The sequence below is a fragment of the Heteronotia binoei genome, chromosome 4 (assembly GCF_032191835.1).
Source record: "Heteronotia binoei isolate CCM8104 ecotype False Entrance Well chromosome 4, APGP_CSIRO_Hbin_v1, whole genome shotgun sequence".
Classification (NCBI taxonomy): domain Eukaryota; kingdom Metazoa; phylum Chordata; class Lepidosauria; order Squamata; family Gekkonidae; genus Heteronotia; species Heteronotia binoei.
Genome location: NC_083226.1, coordinates 146597558 through 146616720, shown reverse-complemented (window position 1 = coordinate 146616720; position 19163 = coordinate 146597558). Strand labels below are relative to the sequence as shown.

The window sequence follows — 19163 nt, the reverse complement described above, 5'->3', positions numbered from 1 at the left end:
GTGCAACTTCTCAATATTCTAGTCAGTTTGTTGTCTTCCTCCTTGAAACGGAAGTATTTAGAGAGTCAGCATGGTGTAGTGGTTGAGAGCCGTAAACTCTAATTTGGAAAACCAGGTTTGATTCCCCACTCTTCCACCTCCTTTACCTGAAGCCTGCTAAGTGGCCTTGAGCCAGTTACAGTTCTCTCAGCCTTGTGGGGAGTGGTTTGTGAGGTGAGGGAAGACAATTGTAAACTGCTTTGGGATTCTTTAGAGTAGAGAAAAGCAGAGTATAAAAACCTTCTTTGTCATTCCCCACACTTCTTGTCCTTAGAATAGCTTGTAGATCTATATACATATTTTTTACAGTACTTTGCTTTTTTCCAGATTATCTCCCAAAGTACTTGAAGCACAAACTAGTATGGTGGTTCACTGGAACATATTGCAGCTTCTGAGATATTCTATGCATTTTAGCATACCATTCAATTGCTGAAATTGGTTCTGCCCCCCCCCCCCCCCCCACTAGCATAAATAAGCCTTTTTCAAATTTAGAGTTTTTCTTAGTGAGCTTTTTCCAGTTTAAAGAGAACTTGCTGTGAAGTGCGATCCAAAGGGGTTTTTTTGAAATTGTGAGATGCAAGTCATGTTTGGAACTTCCTGAAATACATGATTTCTTTTAACAGGAGGATGATGAAGAATTTAATTTACATAACAGCAACAGTGGCCACCAAGAGAGGGACATAAACCGAAACTTTGAAAATGAAATTCCGCAAGAAAATAGAAATGCTGCAGTGATTTCCGAGCATATCATCCATTCTTCAACATTTCCTCAGACTGATGTCCTTTCAAGCTCACTTGAAGCAGAGCATCGGTATGTGTGTTTTAAAACTCAGTACAATTTAAGCTTCCAAGAAAAATCTTTCTCCCCGAATGGGTACAAGTTAATTCATCATGGAGTTATGTTCTGAATTATGGGATTGGAACTGGAAGGCAAGGACAGATTTGCCTTGTGAGTTGGACTTTTCCCTTGACTTCTAGTAATTTCTGTATCATAGGCAAAGCTTTCTTGAAGCTCTTTTAGAGCTTGCATTTCTCTAAAACAGCAATAAAAGATGGTGTGTGTGTGTGTGTGGGGGGGAAGAGTAGCATTTCTGCCAGCAGCAGGATGAAGCTTAGGGATTTGTTTCTTTTCTTGAGTCCCACTTCTTCTGTCTAGATCAACATGGGTGGCCATGTCAGTCTGTCTGTAGCAGCAGCAAATAGCAAGTATCACCTTAAAGACTAACAAGCAGTTGAATCATAGAGTTGGAAGGGATCTTCAGGGTCATCTAGTCCAATCCCCTGCTCAATGCACAAATATCCCTCCTCCCCCATTGACCCTTGTTCCATGCTCAGAAGGTGGCAAAAAACTTCCAGAATCCCCGACCACACTGGCCTGGAGAAAAATTGCTTCCTGACCCCAAAGTGGCAGTCACCATTTCCCTGGGCATGTAAGAAATGGCCACAAGAACTGATGCAACCTTATCTGTTTTCCCTCTCATGATCTGCCTAAGTTCACAGAATCAGCCATCTAGCCTCTGTTTAAAACCTGCAGAGAGCCCACCACCTCACGAGGAAGCCTATTTCACTGAGGAACTGCTCTGTCAGGAAGTTCTTCTTAATGTTTAGCCAAAAACTCTTTTGATTTAATTTCAACCCATTAGTTCTGGACTGACCATCAGGGGCAACAGGAAACAACTCTGCACTATCCTCCATATGATAGCCCTTCGAGTACTTGAAGATGATGATCATATTACCTCTCAGTCGTCTCCTCTTCAGGCTAAACATACTCAGCTCCTTCAGCCTTTCCTGATAGGACCCCTCACCATCTTCGTTGCCCTCCTCTGGACATGTTCCATCTTGTCTATATCCTTCTTGAATTGTGTGCCCCAAACTGAACACTATACTCTACGTGAGGTCTAACCAGAGCAGTACCATCACTTCGTGTGATCTAGGCACCAAAATATTTTATCACACTGCTGACTCTTGTTCAGTGTATGGATCTACTAAGACCCCTAGATCCTTTTTGCACATACTACTGCCAAGACAAATCTCTGCCATCCTATAATGATGCATTGGATTTTTCCTTTCTAAAAGCAGAACTTTACATTTATCCTCATTAAAATTCATTTTATTTGTTTTAGCCCAGTTTTCCAGATCATCCTGTATCCTGTCTGTCTTCTACTGTATTTGCAACTTCTCCCGATTTACTATCATCTGCAAATTTAATAAGCATTCCCTCTACTCCTTCCTTCAAATCATTTATAAAGATGTTGAACAAAATAGGTCCCAGGGCAGATCCTTGAGGCACTCCTCTTGTCACTGCTCTTGAAGAGGATGAGGAACCATTCACAAAAGCACTCTTTGGGTGCAATCTGTCAACCATTTACAGATCCCTCTAACGGTAACAGGATCCAAACCTCCGACTTGTCAACAAGAATGTTATGTGGGACCTTATCAAAAGCCTTACTGAATCAATATAAACTATGTTTACAGCATTTCCCTGATACAGCAAGGTAGTCACTTTCTCCAAAAAAAGTTCAGGTTAGTCTGACATGACGTGTTCTTGAAAAACCATGCTGGCTCTTAGTAATCACAGCCATCTTTTCTAAATGTTCAAGGAATGACTGATGATTTGTTCTAAAACTTGTTCAGGTCAGTAGTCACCCAGATCTTCCCATTCTTGAAGATGGGGACAACATTTGCTCACCTCCAGTCTTCTGGCACCTCACGTGTTCTCCCAAGCCTTCTCAAAAATAATGGCCAAGGGCTTAGAAATTACATCCACAAGTTCTTTTAGTACCCTTGGATGCAGTTCATCTGGCCCCAAGGACTTGGTTTCATTTAATGAAATGAGATGTTGATTTACTACCCCTACGCTGATCCTTGGATGCAACTCCCTTTCCTCATCATATGTGTTTTTGAACCTTAAAGTAGCACCTTAAAGATTAACAAGCAGTAGCACCATGAAGACTAGCACCTTAAAGACTAACCAGATTTGTTGCAGCAGATGAGCTTTTGTGAATCAGTGCTCACTTTTTTCAGATACAGCTAGAATGGAAGCCCACCTGTTCTTATAACTGGAGTAGAGTTATTTCAGATGTGGAATAACAGTAGCAGGTGAATGACAATAATGGGTGTGATTATATTAAATTGATTAGTTGTGATATGCAGAGGGGTACCAGGTGTGGAGAAATCAGCATTGGTAATGAGACAGGAAACCTAGGTCTCAGTTCCATCCAAGCTTCATTATAAGTTGCAATTCAGCAGTTTCTTTCTAATCTCCCTTTGAAATTCTTTTGTAAGAGAACTGCTACACTGTGAGCAAGAAAAAATTGGGGGCCCCCAGTGTGAGAAAAGTTTCATTATCTAGCATGGGTTGTAGGTCATTAATAATGCATAGAACTGGCTTGAGTTGTGAGCTGTAGGTGGTGTTCTGTTGTCATTTTCTTTGCATTTGTCATAAGAACACAAGAGAAGTCATGTTGGATCAGGCCAATGGCCCATCTGGTCCAACACACTGTGTCACACAGTGGCCAAAAAATCCAAGTGCCATCAAGAGGTCCAGCAGTGGGGCTAGAAGCCCTTCCAATGTACCCCCAAGCACAAGAATACAGAGCATCACTGCCCTAGACAGAGAGTTCCAACAGTAAGCTGTGGCTAATAGCCACTGATGGACCTCTGCTCCATATGCTTATCCATTCCCTTCTTGAAGTTATCTATGCTTGTAGCCACCACCACCTCCTGTGGCAGTGAATTCCACATGTTAATCACCCTTTGGGTGAAGAAGTACTTGCTTTTATCAGTTCTAACTTGACTGCTCATCACTTTCATTCAATGCCCACGAGTTCTTGTATTGTGAGAAAGGGAGAAAAGGACTTCTTTCTCTACCTTCTCTGTCCTATGCATAATCTTGTAAACCTCAGAGGTATGTTAGGAGGGATGTTGCCCAGGTGTTTGCTGTGCAGTGTTGTGCTCAGGCAGTTGCTACCCAAACCAGTCTCTTTGCCAGAATTGTCACACAGCACTTGTGCAGCCAGAACATGTCCAGGGTGAAAAGAAATCTTCTGCTCTGTTGTATACATGTCTTCCAGTTTGATGGAGTAAATTTCAGATAAAGATGAAAGGAAGACATACAATTAACCAGCAGGCATGTCTGTTGCCCTAACCAAAATACAGACTAGAAAATGAAGAATTGATTCAGAAAAGAGACAAAGGGGCAAGGAACTATTTCATGAAGACCAATGCAAATAAATTGCTTTGAGCCAATCTGGTGTGTAGTTGTGTTACTTTGAGTGAGATGTTAAAGTGGATAAATGGGAATGGTACTTAGGGTAGAAGGAAAGGAGCACCTAACCAGGATGCAGCAGCAGCAGCAGATGTTAAAGTAAGCCAGTCCTTGATGGGGAATGGAGAGAGAACATAGTAAAAGGGTAAGCAGGACATAAAGGGAAGCAGAATAGGAATGAAGAAACCCTACTCTTGTTTTTAAGAGGAAGGGTTCAATGATTTTGTGCTTGTGACAATGAAAAGTGGTCCTAGAGGTGAATCAGCTGCAAAGATCAAGAGCTTAAGAAGTCCTTATACACCTCAGTTTATCTGGGTGCCTATGTAAAGAATTTGCTTCCAGTCCATTTTGGCACAGACTAAGACCTACTGTGGCCTTGGACCCAATCTTTGGAACCTAGTTAGTCATTGCTGATCTTTGAGTTGTGCTCTGACTGATGCAGCTTTGGATCAGGGACCCTGTTTTCATAAATTCAGGATCAGGTACAGTAACATCATCTTCCTGTACCATAGCCAGTTGAATTAATATGTATTGTATAGTATAGATGACAATATTGACACTAGTCTGCTGATAGTAGTTGAGAGATAGACAAATGGTCCTTACTGGGTTTATGATTGTATAACCCCGAAATTGTATTTGCAAAAGAAACGTCAATAGCTTTGTTTATTTATTTTGAAAACCTGCGTCTTGGTTTATGGCTAGAAATGTGTGAGGAACTTTGGAGGTTCAAAGGAGTCTTGACTGATGCATTCTTGACATATTGTGAAGTCAACCTGCTCCTGCTGTGAGCTTGTCTGATCAGTTCTTGCTTTGATTGAGAGATCTTCTTTTAATATGTTGTAGAAAAATGCATTTCCTTTCACTCCTGACATTTTAAGGCCAAAAGTTTTTGGTGTGTATTTGCCACACTCACAACACCTTTTGGGGGTGCTCTCTAAGCAAAAATATATTGGGGCTGTTTACTTCTATTAGTCTCATGGGGGTGGTTGTGGAGAAGGCTAGAAATTTACTCAACACTATGTCTTCTCCCATTTACTCTTTGCATGTCCCCTGATTGGACTTGGATAGTTGTGTCTGAGGAAAGAAGTACTTCAGGAGTTGTAATCCAGCCACTGGTGAAAAAAGGGTGAGGGGGGGCATAGATTTTCATATGCTCATTCCTGTTTTACCCTCAGGGTCAGGCTCAAACAGTGCAGCAAGAGAGTTAGAGCTCTAAATCACTCTTCCTATCAGTTGTTGAAGGAGAGACTTAGCACCAGGACTTTGTGAAATGGATTAAGGTGATTCTTATCTTTAAACTTTCCAGTGCAGACAGCCTATGAAGAGGGGCATAGTTTGCTCACTTCTCAGCAGGCTAGCTTTTCCTGCCATTTGTGCTCCTGGTTTTGTGAGCATGCAAGCAGGAAGGACAGAGCATTTCTTCTCACCCAGAGCTGTCATTGATTCCTTTTCTAAATCTCTTGCCACAGTGGGTCTGGGGCATCTCACAGACATTGAGGCACTGCTGTACAACTGCCTCTCTAGGCAGAATGTTTCCTTAGCCTCTGTTCCCCCCTTCCCTTCAGGATTGGATTGACACTGCTCATTCAGAACAGCTCAGTCTTTATTCTAGAACTCCTTAACAAACAATGCAAGGATTTGTCATCTCCAAAAGAAGATGGCATGACTCCTTTTCTCCCTCATGCAGAACTTGTCATTTTCATGCTAGGGTGTCCAGATTTGCCCAGTCTGAGAGAAAGAGTCTTCTTCAGAGGGTGAGTCTGAAAACCACAATAGACTTTCTTTTGAATATCATTCAGGACAAGGCTGTGGTTACTTTACTGTTGAGGAAGTAGCCACTACCTCTCCCCTATCTTAAAGCTGTTGAACATTTATCTTCTAGCCTCCTCTTCTATAACTCCTCCTCTGGTTTCTTTTGACAACAGTGTGGAGCTCAGGAATGGGTGCAGACCTTCATGCTAAAGGCAATGTCCTTCTTGGAATTTTTTTTTTAAAAAAACAACCCCACTTAGCAACCCTTTGGAGGCAATTGATGGGAACCAAAGGAAAAAAACAATCCATACTGCAACCTCCCAAAAAAGATGGAATTAAGTCTTGGCAGTGGTATTTCATTTGTTCTTTTGTCTCAGTCCTTGGTTACAGAAATGTCAAAAGCAATCCATTTCCATCTGTTTAACACCCAGGGATGAAACCTTCCTCTGTATGACTTATGTGCTCGTCTGGAAGGGCAGAGTTTAGTTTAGGGGGGGTCAGTTATCTGTTGTTGGAAATATGTGAGAAACATCCATATTCCCCGGTGGATAAACTACCAAAAAGGGTTAGCTTTTGGAGTTTACATTAGTTCAGATAACTTCCTAAGGAATTTCTTCCAGATGGAAACTCTTTGTTCATTGTTCTCCATGTCCAACTTATTTATGGGACTGCCTGTCTTTTTGTGTTCTGCCATCAGAACTCCACTCATGGCAGCCAACCTGCAAATTGGGAAAATCAACAACCTGCACACCTGCTTTTCTCCCTTGTGGAATGGCCTGCCTGAGGAGGTCAGGAAAGTACCCATTTTCCTGGCCTTTAGCAAATGATGCAAAACTGAACTATTCAAGAGGGTTTTTCTGTACAGGTAATGAGGCTGCACAGCACAAAATGGTCACAAACATACTTGGATCGATGATCAAGACTCGGGGTCTTTTTTGCTGTATATAGCACATTGTAAACAGGATCTTATTATGTAATTTCTGTACTGCTCATTATGTTATATTAACACTTAGGCCTTCCATCCTTCTGAGGTTGGTAAAATGAGTACTTAGCTTGCTGGGGGTGGGGTGGGGTGGGGAGTGTGTAGATGACTAGGGAAGGCAGTGGCAAACCAACCTGTAAAAAGTCTGTCATGAAAACGTGAAAGCAATGTCACCCCAGAGTTGGAAACGACTGGTGCTTGCACAGGGAACTACCTTTACCTTATTTATTTTTTAATTGAGTTTTTTGGTTGCTGTTCATCCAAAGGGTTTCACGTTAATGTAAAACATTAAAGCCAGTAAGGTAACATAAAACAAATATTAAATATTAACATTAAAATATTAAATTATTATTTATTCTTTGCTCCTGTCCTTTGTGGTGGTTTCCAGTCTTCTAATAGCCTAATGAACTTATTGAATATTCCATCTTGTTGCTTGTACTGACTCACTAGGTGTAATCCACCTTGAGTCCATGTGAGAAAGGTGGACTATAACGTAAATAAATAATAATTTTTTAAAAATACAAAAACCACCAGCATGTTCAAATTGGGTATTGTTCTGGTTGTACCTTGATGGTCAAGACATCCATGGTGCTGTAACTATAATATTCCAGAATTTCTGTGTCAGGATCTTCTGTTTCATCCAAGCCTGCAGTTAGTCCATCTGACTGCTTGGAGATAGGCAAGTGGGCATTATCTGTCACTGTCATTTGCTGTCTTCCCAAGTTCATCTCTATTCTGCTGGCATGTTGCAGAACCTCTACTATCAATATATAATAGCAACTCTTGGATGTCCTTTTGAATTGGTGTTCCAGATCTGGAGCTTTGGCACCCTCTTGCTCTGTCTGATTTTGGTGGGGGGTGGGGGAGAAGAGGTTGCCTATGCTTTGGTCTATTTTGAGGAAATATATCTCTTCATTGTACAGTATCCTGAAAGGGATTCAACAGAATTTTGTGCCTGATTGTCCAGTAAGTAGTCAGAACATTTTTGTGAGCTTTCTTCTTTCATCTCCAGTTGTTTGTGTGCCTTTATGGAGTTTGAGTATCTGGCTGCTAATACTCTGAAGGTGCTTTCTGTTAGAACCCAGTTCTTGGTAATGACATCATTGGCTGGAAGAGTGTTACAGGTGGAAGTCCTGTTAGTTTATATCTTCCAATGTGTCAACGCTGTTTCTGTGACCAAATCCTGCTTCCATTCCAAAAACTTATTCAAATTTTCTCAAGGCCTAGAAACCCTATTCTTTTTTCATTCTGTCTTCACCCTATTCTGGTAAACAAATTTCAAAAGTTGTCTCTTTTCACAGTTAATATATGGGGAGAAACGTCTCCTCTCTTACCTTGATTCATTAGCGAAGAGAAGTTGCAGCTTTGGCCTATACATAATCCTTGAGTAGAAAGGGAAGGAGCCACTTCTAGCCATTTTTGTCAGAGTAGAAGCAGCCATTTCAGAAACCTTTGGGGCCAGAGTTCCATTTGAGGAGACGTTTTGTTAGGTTGCTTCAGGTTTCACATAATTATAAAACTTTATAAAATAGATTTTCTGCAGAGGCTGCTTTTGGGAGAAAAGTGCTGCAAAAAGTCCTGAAGTTGCAAGGAATTCTGGTTTCTTACCAGTGTACCTGGTAGAATTCATCTCTCCCTAGTATGTTACTGGTTTTAAACATTCTGAACCAGAATACATTGTGGATACAAGGGATAAAAGGGAGATTCTTATTTGGTGTACTTTTGTTGTCCTTGTAGACAGGAGTTCATTCAATCTGCCTTGCAGTGTTACTTGGAATTTTTAGAAACTTTGAACACCTTTGGTTCTTGATTTTTAGTGTGATTTGTTATGCTTCCACCTCTTACTGTAGTAGTTCATTTTTGTAGTATCCTGTTCCTGGCTTTTTCAGTGCCTGGGACTTAGGACCCTAGTCTCCAGGCAGGATGCAGGACGTAACCCAATACAGAGAATAAACTCTATTGACAGGGAAAGAAATTCACCAGGTAAGATCCCCCTTGCCCAGTAGAAAGATTTATAATACAAGTCTTAAACTGCCTTATAAGTGGGAGTAGGAACTATTTAAACATTTTTACAGTGTGATATCTGTTAACACAAGTACAGCAATAACATTCTATTTTTAAAACTAATTGGCAATTTAGAGTTCTGAAAAGTTACACATTGAAAAGTTGCAAGTGTATATTTAAGCCCACAACTATGTGAAGTCTTGGTATGTCTTGACAGTGTTGACCTTTCAAAAGTACTTAAATGTTCTGTTAAATAACCTCAACTTGATCTTGTGTGCCAAGAAGCCACATTCTTAATGTTTGCAGTAAGAGTGTTGGATGTTTGCTGGGTGACAGTACATGCACATGCCTTGCACTTCCTGTGTTTGAAATAGGACTTTTATGTGTGCATACACACAAATATACCACATTTCCTGCATAAGTGTGCATGGATTTTGTTACAGTTTCACTGATTTAAATCTTCTATGCTTGCTGCTTTATATAATACCCTCTAACCTCTGAAAGTTCCTAGGTCCCTCCGTTGGGAGTTTATTTGTCATCTCCTGTTGTCAGGATCCCTGTCTCAAAAGGTTAGGCTGATTGACAGCAATTTTGAATGAAATCCCATTAAAGAGCTTGCAAAAGGTAGAAAAGAGAAATGGACAAATAAAATAGAAACAAGAAAGAGAAGTTCATAATAAAGTTGTTATTGTGCATAATATCCTCTGCTATATAACACACAAATGTTTTTGAAATGCTGCATGTGTGTGTAAGAGATAGGGAGGTTCAGATTGATACTTTAGCAGACAGCAGATAAAGTATTTCCTGTGTGTCTTTTTATGTAAAAAGTTTCTGGATATTAAAAAAAGTGATCCAAGCCATTACTGCGTTTTGTCCTATTGAAGGTAATTTAAAATAAATCCCAGTTGCAGTTTTTATCATCTTTAGTTGCTTAATGCTTTGAATAAACTATCTGGTTGCCTCCAGTGTTCTTACTTATTGTACTGGTTGTCAATGATCATTCCTCTTTACGTTAGAGCAGCTGTCATGTGCAAACAAAACTTCCTTTCTGTACACTTTGAAAGTAGAAATGTCAGGAATATTGCTGTTCAGAAAAGATCTGTAGTTCTCTACAGTCTAACTGCACAGAGCTGCTTTTTCTGTTCTGACTAAAAAATTTAATATGAATGGTCATGTTTGATAGCTGATAGTTCTAAAAATGTGTGTATTTAATCCTAAATAATGCAAATGGAGTCTTTGGGGGGGGGTTATGTCCCCCCCTCCCTTAAATCCATAGAGTAGATCGGTTGTGGTGTGAAAGTTGGAATCAGAAGGGAAATAGATTGAAATTGCTGTTTGAAATGGCTGTTGTACCAGCTTCTTGTAAGGAGTTGTTGCAGTGATGGCAATAGGGCATTTCTGTCAATTCCTCTTTTTGATTTCTGGACCCTAGACCATTCCCAGTGGTTCTCTGCCCCTCAGTGACTTTTGGGAGGGATGCAAGTGACTGTAAGAGGGGTGGCAAAATCCATCCTAGGAATTCAGTGGGTTTTTAATTCAAATCCTTATGTAGATCTCTGACTTGCTATCATTACAGATGGATTGTTGGGGGGATGGTAACGGGGTAGGGAGCAAGTCTTTCTCCCTCTTCATTATACCTTGAGGGAGGTAGGAATGATTTGAGGGCCATACCAGGTAAGATGTTGGGAGTTCCATGAGCTGAGCTCCCAATATTGTTTTTAATTTGGTTATCAGGTGCTCAGGGCCTGAATTAGGATTCCAAGGGGGCATGTATGTGTGTGTGGGGAGGGTGGGTTGGGATAGGAAACCTGTCCTCTGTGTTGTTTCCCTAACTCAAAATGGTCCCAACCACCTGTTAAGTATTAGGTAATGAAACTGGAATTTATATCTTGCCAAAGCAGACAAGTAGCAGACAGCTTCCCTTGACCATTGCAGGTTAGGAAAATGGTGTGTGTGTGTGAGCATCAACACCCTCATTCTATGGTCTCTGATCAGAGTTCCTTAACTCCCCCATATCTGGTAACTAATATTCCCTCTAAGCTGCAGTCTTGTTAGCAAAAATTCTACTTTGTGAGCTACTGGCATTAAAGTTGTGAGCTACTGCATAAATTAGTGTGTTCTGGGGTCATCCTTCCTGAACTAAGACCAAAATGTGTGAGCTGGAGGCTAAAAATCTGTGAGCTAGCTCACGCTAACTCAGCTTAGAAGGAACATTGCTGAAAACGGAATTTTTCACAACCAGTGAGAATCTAGTTCATAGATTCCTAGTTATTTCGACTGGTGTGGACTTGAGAACTCATTCTTTCCCGGAATTATGTGCTCTTCTCTCCATCTTCTAACCGTTGATGAAGAGACAGGAGGAACACAGTCAGCAGAAGCTGAGTCTTCTTTTGCTCTGATTCTCTTATCTCAAAAAAAAATGTCTATGTTATCAGAGGGTACTTAGATCTGGGATGAAAAATCTATTAGTGATCCCTGGACTGAGGGAGGCTAGATTAAAGTCCACCAGAGAGAGGGCCTTCTCGATCGCTGCCCCCTATTGGTGGAATCAACTGCTGGAAGAAGTTAGGACCTTACAGGACCTCACCGAGTTCTGCAAGGCCTGTAAAACAACTCTATTCCAGCAGACTTTTAATTGACATGGAAGGACTGATATAGTGTGACTGATATACATCTAATATATACTGAACGCCATCTGAAGTGAGAAAATATCAAATATGATTAGCACCAGACTGTTTTAATTGTTCTTAACTGTTTTAATTGTTTAATTTGCTTTAATTGTTTAATTGTTCTGATTTCATTGGTTGTGAGCCGCCTTGAGCCTGCTTCGGCGAGGAGGGCAGGATATAAATCCAATAAACCTAAACCTTAAGAGTAGATGGAAACTAATGGAAAGAGTTGGCAAGTAACTGCCCAGCTGGTCTCCTTCAAGGCAGTGAGATTGGGCCTTGAGCTGCTAATTGCTTTTAGTATATATGAACATTAGTAAAAATTAAATTAAAACTATCCAATATCTTCTATCTCTTTTTAGATTGTTAAAGGAGATGGGCTGGCAGGAAGACAGTGAAAATGATGAGACCTGCGCTCCATTAACAGAGGATGAAATGAGGGAATTTCAAGTTATCAGTGAACAGGTGGGAAACAAACTCTACCTGTGTTTTGTGTCCTTGTGTGTTGAAATATGTTATTGGCAAAGTGGAATGGATATCTGTCCTCCAAGCATTCAATAGTAAGAGAAGTAATATCAGTATGCTGAGGTCTATTGCTTCAAAAGCCAGTAACTGAACATTTTCTTAACAAGATGGAGCTGTAGATATTGTCTGCACGCTCTGTTGGAGTAGGACGTTAACTCTAGAGACTTCATATTTGCAAATTATTGCCACAAAACAAATTATTGCTACAGAAGTCATTTGCTTCCTGTCCTGCTTGTTTGTGCTTTTCCTCCCCCTTTCTGAACTTCCTTAGTATTATGATCTCCCTTCTGTCCTGGCCACTGCAGATGTTTGTCGCAACCCAGGATAGCAATGAGGGATGGCATGGCATGGCATATACTGCCCTCCATAGCATCCTCTGTGGCTCTTTAGAATGAGAGCTCCATGTGCAACTTCCCAGAGTATTGTGCTGTATAAACACAAGAAAGTGTCATGCTCTCCCTGCTGCTAGTGCATCTAAGTAACAATAGCCTGACAGTGAGATTTCTTTTAGGAGACTTCTGCATTGTTATATGAACATTAAATTACTAGGCTGAAAAGTTTCTTTTTGTTGCTTGCAAACTTGATACTTCCAGCTTCGTGGATTTGTATAAAAGGAAAGAGATTTACACCTATTAAGTTTTGTATAAGGCTAGAACTTTCTGGAATCCTTCTGGGGAAATACTTGGAATAGATTGTAGAAGGACTGGCATATAGTCAAGAAGAACACAATGTTTTTGTTTTGTTTTTTCTCTTGGAAAAATTTTGTTTGAAGTGATAGGCAAGCAGTGTTGACAAATGCAAAAAATTCAGTTTGCTGTTTTGTAGGAAACAAAAGAAACCTTTTAGTGACGTCTCTTTGAAACTGCTTTTTTTGTTTCAGTTACAAAAAAATGGCCTTAGAAAAAATGGTTTTCTGAAAAACGGCCTCATCTGTGACTTCAAATTCAGTCCCTGGAAAAACAGCACTTTCAAACCCACAATTGAGAATGAAGACACAGAAACAAGCAGCAGCGACACGTCAGACGATGATGATGTGTGAAGACGGCTGGGAAGTGGGAGGCGCTTTTTCTCGCCTCTGGTGCAGTTTAAGAGGGAGTTGCTCAAGAGGGGAAGAACTATAAATGAAGTGGTGCTCTGTGCCCCCTGTTAGACGAAGGATCTTTGGGACTCCTCGTGAAGGAACCTAAGAATGTTGTGTTGATGAGCTGTGTTGAAAACATGACTATAATTTCTTTGTAAATGGATGTTGTAGAAATGAGGACTTTGCCCCAACATTGACTTTTTTTCATCACTGCAGCATTTCTCTGACTAGCAATGTGACAATGTATGAGAATGAGATGTTCTCATTTAATAATAAAAAAAAAGATTATGTATTGTTTGGCAAAGTTTTTGTCTTAAAAATGGCAGGCCTAAGGGGGAAAAGGGCAGCTTGACACAGTGTGTTGCTTGCTGAGATGGATTTCTTTATGGTGGAAATCCGTAGTATTCACTTCGTGCACAGACAATAGAAAGTGTAGCATGTTGGCTAAAAAAATGACAAAAGTGCACTAAAACTTCCATTTCCTGAACTGTTGTAATTGTTCCACTTCTTAATACATACCAGTAATTGCTCTCTAGCAGTTTGTACTACAGTAATTATGGAAAAAGACTTGCTTCAATTCCGAACTTCACAGAACTGGTGTAAATCAAAAGCTTTATTTGGATGCTACGAGACCCAGGAATCTGGATCCTCACAGCGGGCGCTGATTCTTGTGGGGGAGGAGAAATAAACATTATTTTGATAAATTATTCAGATGCAGAAAGCTTATTTCACTGACTGATCCTGTCAAACTCATGCACAATAAACTGTCTTTGCATACTGTCACCTTGGTACATAACACTGACGATACTTACGGTTCTTTAATTGTCTGATATTCCTGCCTGTCATGCTTCTTAGAGCACTAATGTTGATTTCTGGTCACTGTCACTACACAGCAAGTGCACTTTGAGATTCTTAGTCCAGAATGATACTTAAAGTATATTCAATTGAATAGGGGTACGGCTGTACAGGTATGCCTACTAGGATCTAGTTTCCCCACTATTAATAGAGGCAGTTGTCACCAAGATTTGAGTAATAATGCTCTCCATTAACATTTCTTTAACCTTTGGTTACTGTTTTGTTGTCCAGTGTTGTCCTTAAATTGGAAGTAGGATTAGCCTATAAATAATGTTTGGATTTGTACAATTTCATAACTCACTGAAGGGTTGCTGTTGCAGCAAAAGAATGTAAAAATCACTTTCACGAAAAGCTCTACTGTCCTACACATGACTGCCAAGATTTTATTTGCCAGTTCTATAGCAATCAAAAGAAAAGCCTTAAGTGATCTTAGGAAAATATGTGATAGCTGAATTAACTATATGGTGACTGTTGATATATTGAGATATATAAACATTAAGGACAGTTCTAAAACTGAAGTACAAAAAAGGCATTTGTAATTGCTAGTTTCGTTTGTGTGTGTGTACACACATAAACACACTATAACATTACTAGCAGTTAACATAAGTGTTGGCCTCAAACATGAATGTTCTTCAATTCAGTTTCACAAGATTTTTAAACATAAAATCTATCCAAATCTATAACTACTAATACTGTTAAATAATTGTTTTTTGACCTCAGCTGAAAGTTCCATCTTATTGCTTGTGTTTCAAAATCTAATCACTGGTAAAACTGTCTATGGCAGGGGTGTCCTACCTTTTGGCTTCCCTGGGCCACATTGGAAGAAGAAGAACTGTTTTGGACCACACATAAAATACACAAACACCAATGATATCTGATGAGCTAAAAAAGATCCATGCATAATTTTCATGATATCCGCCACCACATATAAGCAGAAGGGGGTTGGAATAAAAAAAAATAATTCCATCCCTCCCAGAAACACAGGGCCTTAATGTCCTTTCTGCTTCCAAGTCCTGCTGCAGATGGCCCAGAGCTGAAACAGGAACCAGGCCAGGCAATGCACTAAGCCAGGAGTAGGACTGGGAAAGGTCTAGCCTGGGGTAGACAGCAGCCAGCAGTAGACCACCAGGCTTTCTCAATCACCCACCCCAGCAACAGAAGGGGAAAAAGCATAACATCAAAAAATGTGCCAATATGGTACCTACCAGAAACAAGCAAGAACCAGGCCAGGCTGCAGCAAGCCCCACCACAAGCCCAGACAACTATAGTGACCTCTGCAACAACTCCAAGACCAACCCCACCCCCCGCTCTCACTCTCTTACCTGGAGTCCAGAGAGGTTTACTGTAGGCTGCACACACAAGAATAGGAGCACTGAAAATGTGGAACAGGTTCTGCTGGCTGGTGAATGCAAGAGGCTCAACCAGGCTGCAATGCTCTCACTACTGCTAGTAGAATGTTTGTATCTGGCAGGCCTCTACGTCAGTGTTGTGCAGAGCCTGCCTACTCTTAACATTGCCCATTCACTATGACAGCACTTTATACCAACAAATGGGGATAGATCCAGGAGGAAAATGGGGGGTCACCCACTCTGCATTCCTCAGCATTAGTGGCTGTTATAACAGAGCTCTACCCTGAATCTTCCCCTCCCAGCCAGCATACCCGCCTGCTGCTCAAACACCTCCCCCCAACTGTTCTCAGGAAAATGCCTTGCTTTCTGATTCTTGTTTCCTTTAAGAATGATCATTGAGAAATGGGAGAGGAGCCAGGAGGGAACTTAAGTTTCAAGCACAACAGGCAAGTAACCTTTAAATGTTCTTTGCTTTCCAGAGACAATAGGGTTTGTTTGGTTTCTTTTGCCTGATCCCAATTCTGTAGCTGCATGCTTTTCTCTGCACTATGTTTCTTTCTTTCAGATAGGTGAGGGTGGGCTCCTTACACAAAGTATCAGTGGGCACTTTGGTTAGCAGGATCAAAGGGGTGAGCAAACTGCCCATTTGAAGGTGTGAGGCAGTCTGAGGGACTCAGGCTCTGCTCCTCCTCCTGCCTGATTTGTCATCCTCCCTGCAGCCTGTCCCAGCCCAATTTAATCCAGCATTCAGTATGTTTAGCACCAACAGGTGATACAAATGAGGGGCCCCAGGGGACTGGGGGAACTGAGGCTGCAGAGGGGGCCTATAAAAACTGCCAGGCAGGCAGGCCTCTTGGTAGCTACAGGGTTGGATGGAAGACTTGCTTTGTTCTGCTCCCAAACCATGCCTCTAAATTTCCAACAGAGGGGGAAGGGAAATCATTGCTCCCACTCCATGCCCTCTCAGAAGCTTGGAGCAGAGGAGGGGGAAGGGAATAGGCAGATTTTTTTTCTTTTTCACACCAGCCCCTGCTTCCCAACTGAAGCTCGCTTTTTGCTGACAGACACAGGCTTGCTTTTAAAGCTGTCCTGAGCACAGAAGACTCATTGTCAGGAGCAAAAATTTGTTTTTAAAGCAGGAGGCCTGTTTTTTCTACATGCTTTAAAAAAACCCTGCTCTCTCCAGAGACTTGTGGAGGGGGGCACCTGTTTTTGTGTTTCTCTTTTCCAGTCCCAGCTATAGAGAAGGATAAGAGGATTCTGGAACTCCCACAGTGAAGAGATGGAGGGGGAATGAAAGAGAATCCACTCAAGGCAGTGGAGCATCTCCATTTTGGATCCAGCAAGCCCAGCTCCACCGCACACACCTCACCTCCAACCTTCACAGAGAGGGGCAACCAGCCTCCTGACAGGGAAAACTCCTACCCCACCCCACAAGCCTGCCCAGGCTGGCTCTGCTACTCCCCAACTTTCCCAGAGAGGGGCCCACAGCCATCCCTGATTCCTCCAGAGCACAGCCGAGGGCTCTTTGTCCTGGGTGGGAGATCCAGAGGGATCGCAGCAGGAAGAAAGAAGAGCCAGAGAACAACCAGGAGCAAACGAAGAGCACTCACACACATGTGCTCTGAGTCAGCTCTGGCGCCCTCTCTGGTGGTAGAAGGAAAAGCAAGCAGGAAGAAAAAGCAACCAGATGTAGCCTCAGTCTCAGGATCTGCTGCAGCTGCAGCACACAGTTCCAGGTGCTGTTTTAAGAAAGTTTATGAGTTAAACTTAAATTAAAAAATGATACCCCCTTTTGGGCCATTTGTCTTATGGTCCCATAGAATACAATGGACTCTATGTCCAATTTGACACCACCCGCTCCATTGGCGCCTGGGGCAAACACCCCCCTCTGCGCCGCCTGTAGCCAATCCTCCAAGAGCTTACAGTGCTCTTAGCACAGGACCTATTGTAAACTCCAGGAAGATTGGATACATCAGGGGGCGTGGCCTAATCAGACCTTGAATTCAGCAGAAGCTCACAGGAGCACAGCTCCTGAAGCTTTCTGATGGCCAGGGCTGGATTAAACCCTGTGGAGGCCCCTAGGCAGTCAAAATCTTGAGGGGAGGGCCTTGCAAATTATCTCAGAGTTGGAGTGCCCACCCTGCCACCTGTGGCCCCTGCTGCAGCCTGCAGGCACTTTCCCAAAAGCCCCTTTGACAGAACTGCAGGGGAGAGGCAGAGAGAGGCAAACTTGGCGACGACGCCAGCAGCAGCCAGACCAGGCAAGCTGGGCAAAGAACGGCTCAGTTGATGGCTGCACGTGCAGGCTGGGAGGGCTGCAAGCAGGGGGGAAACCGGAGTGGGGGGAAGCCAGCTGGGGCCCCCTAAAGATGTGGAGGCCCATAGGCCAGTGCCTACTTGGCCTAATTGTTAATTCAGCCCTGCTGATGGCCCCCCTCCTCCTCCCCAGCTACCTACCTTAACCATTGAATAGTAGGTGCAGCTGCATAACAATCCCTGGATGAGTTCCACCACCTATTTTTCTACAAAACGACCCTGGGCCTAATATGCAAAGGAGTTCCTGCTACAATAAACACCCTGTATATATTAAGCATGATGCTGTTAGTGAGCTTGCCAAACAAATGCTTATTTGCTGCATGTGATTCCAAGTTAAATTTTTTTTAAAATCTACAATTCAAGACTGGCCATTAGCTTCAGGTGTCCCTTCCTCCAATGGGCTTTCAGGGAAGGATTACAGGGGCTAATCCACCTTTATCTGAATCAACATCCTCATCTGACACAGGCATCTGTCTGTAGTTTATTTCTGTTACCTCATTTCTGTGGTAAATTATTGGTATTAAGTTTCACTAATCTCCACTAGGTGGCACTAAAGACATCTTGTCTTGAGACTTGTCGAGATTTTATGTGCCATGCTATCGACATTACTAAATTCCCTCTTCAGAGTTCAAATGATTAGAATCCCACTCCCTTATGTGAACTAGTTGAAAGATGGGGTAGTGCGTAGCCAAAAGCCAGAGGACGCATTCCCGTGATTCAAATACAAATTGATTACAGCCTCATGAACTGTGGAGAAATACAGATTCTCATGGAGGGAGGCTGGCAACCATCAAGCTGGAGTTTTAAAAGGGTTTCCCTCCCTACAGGCTGGGAAGGAGGAAGTCCGTCAATGGCTTTCCAGCCTCATCTCTTTAAAAATGCTAATGGGATTGGCTACAGACAATGGAATGGTCAAACTTTCCCCTTCTCTCTTCCGTTAGTGAGGAACTAAGAAGGGAATATCAGATTCTAGAGTGGCTGAGGAAGGAGCTTCCTGGAGGCAACAGGAAAAGACGTCTCAACCTGGGTTGACTGAGGTGAAGGGGGAGGAGGAACTGAAAGGATAAATTCTCCTGGTGACAGGAAATCACTTTCTTCTTCTTGGGATGCTGAGCTAGACGGACCTCCATTTTGGGCTAGAGAGCTGGACAGCTGAGCTAGAGAGCTGGACTAACTCTCAAGGTAATAGGGGATCTGTAGAGCCCCGTGGCTCAGAGTGGTAAAACTGCAGTACTGCAGTCGGAGCCCTCTGCTCACGACCTGAGTTCGATCCCAGCAGAAGCTGGTTCAGGTAGCTGGTTCCAGGTCGACTCAGCCTTCC

The 19163-nt window shown here is 42.2% G+C and overlaps 1 protein-coding gene across 2 annotated transcripts in view; it reads left to right on the top strand.

The window, feature by feature from the left end:
- The window catches only part of GPBP1 (GC-rich promoter binding protein 1), a 52747-nt gene extending 38721 nt beyond the window's left edge, over positions 1–14026 (top strand). For both annotated transcript variants that reach the window (XM_060235963.1, XM_060235965.1), the window contains exons 11-13: positions 663–850; positions 12076–12178; positions 13119–14026. In XM_060235963.1, coding sequence (XP_060091946.1) covers positions 663–850; positions 12076–12178; positions 13119–13277 — 450 coding nt within the window. In that variant the 3' untranslated portion in view covers positions 13278–14026. The remainder of the gene's footprint in view (positions 1–662; positions 851–12075; positions 12179–13118) is intronic.
- Positions 14027–19163: the final 5137 nt, after the last annotated feature.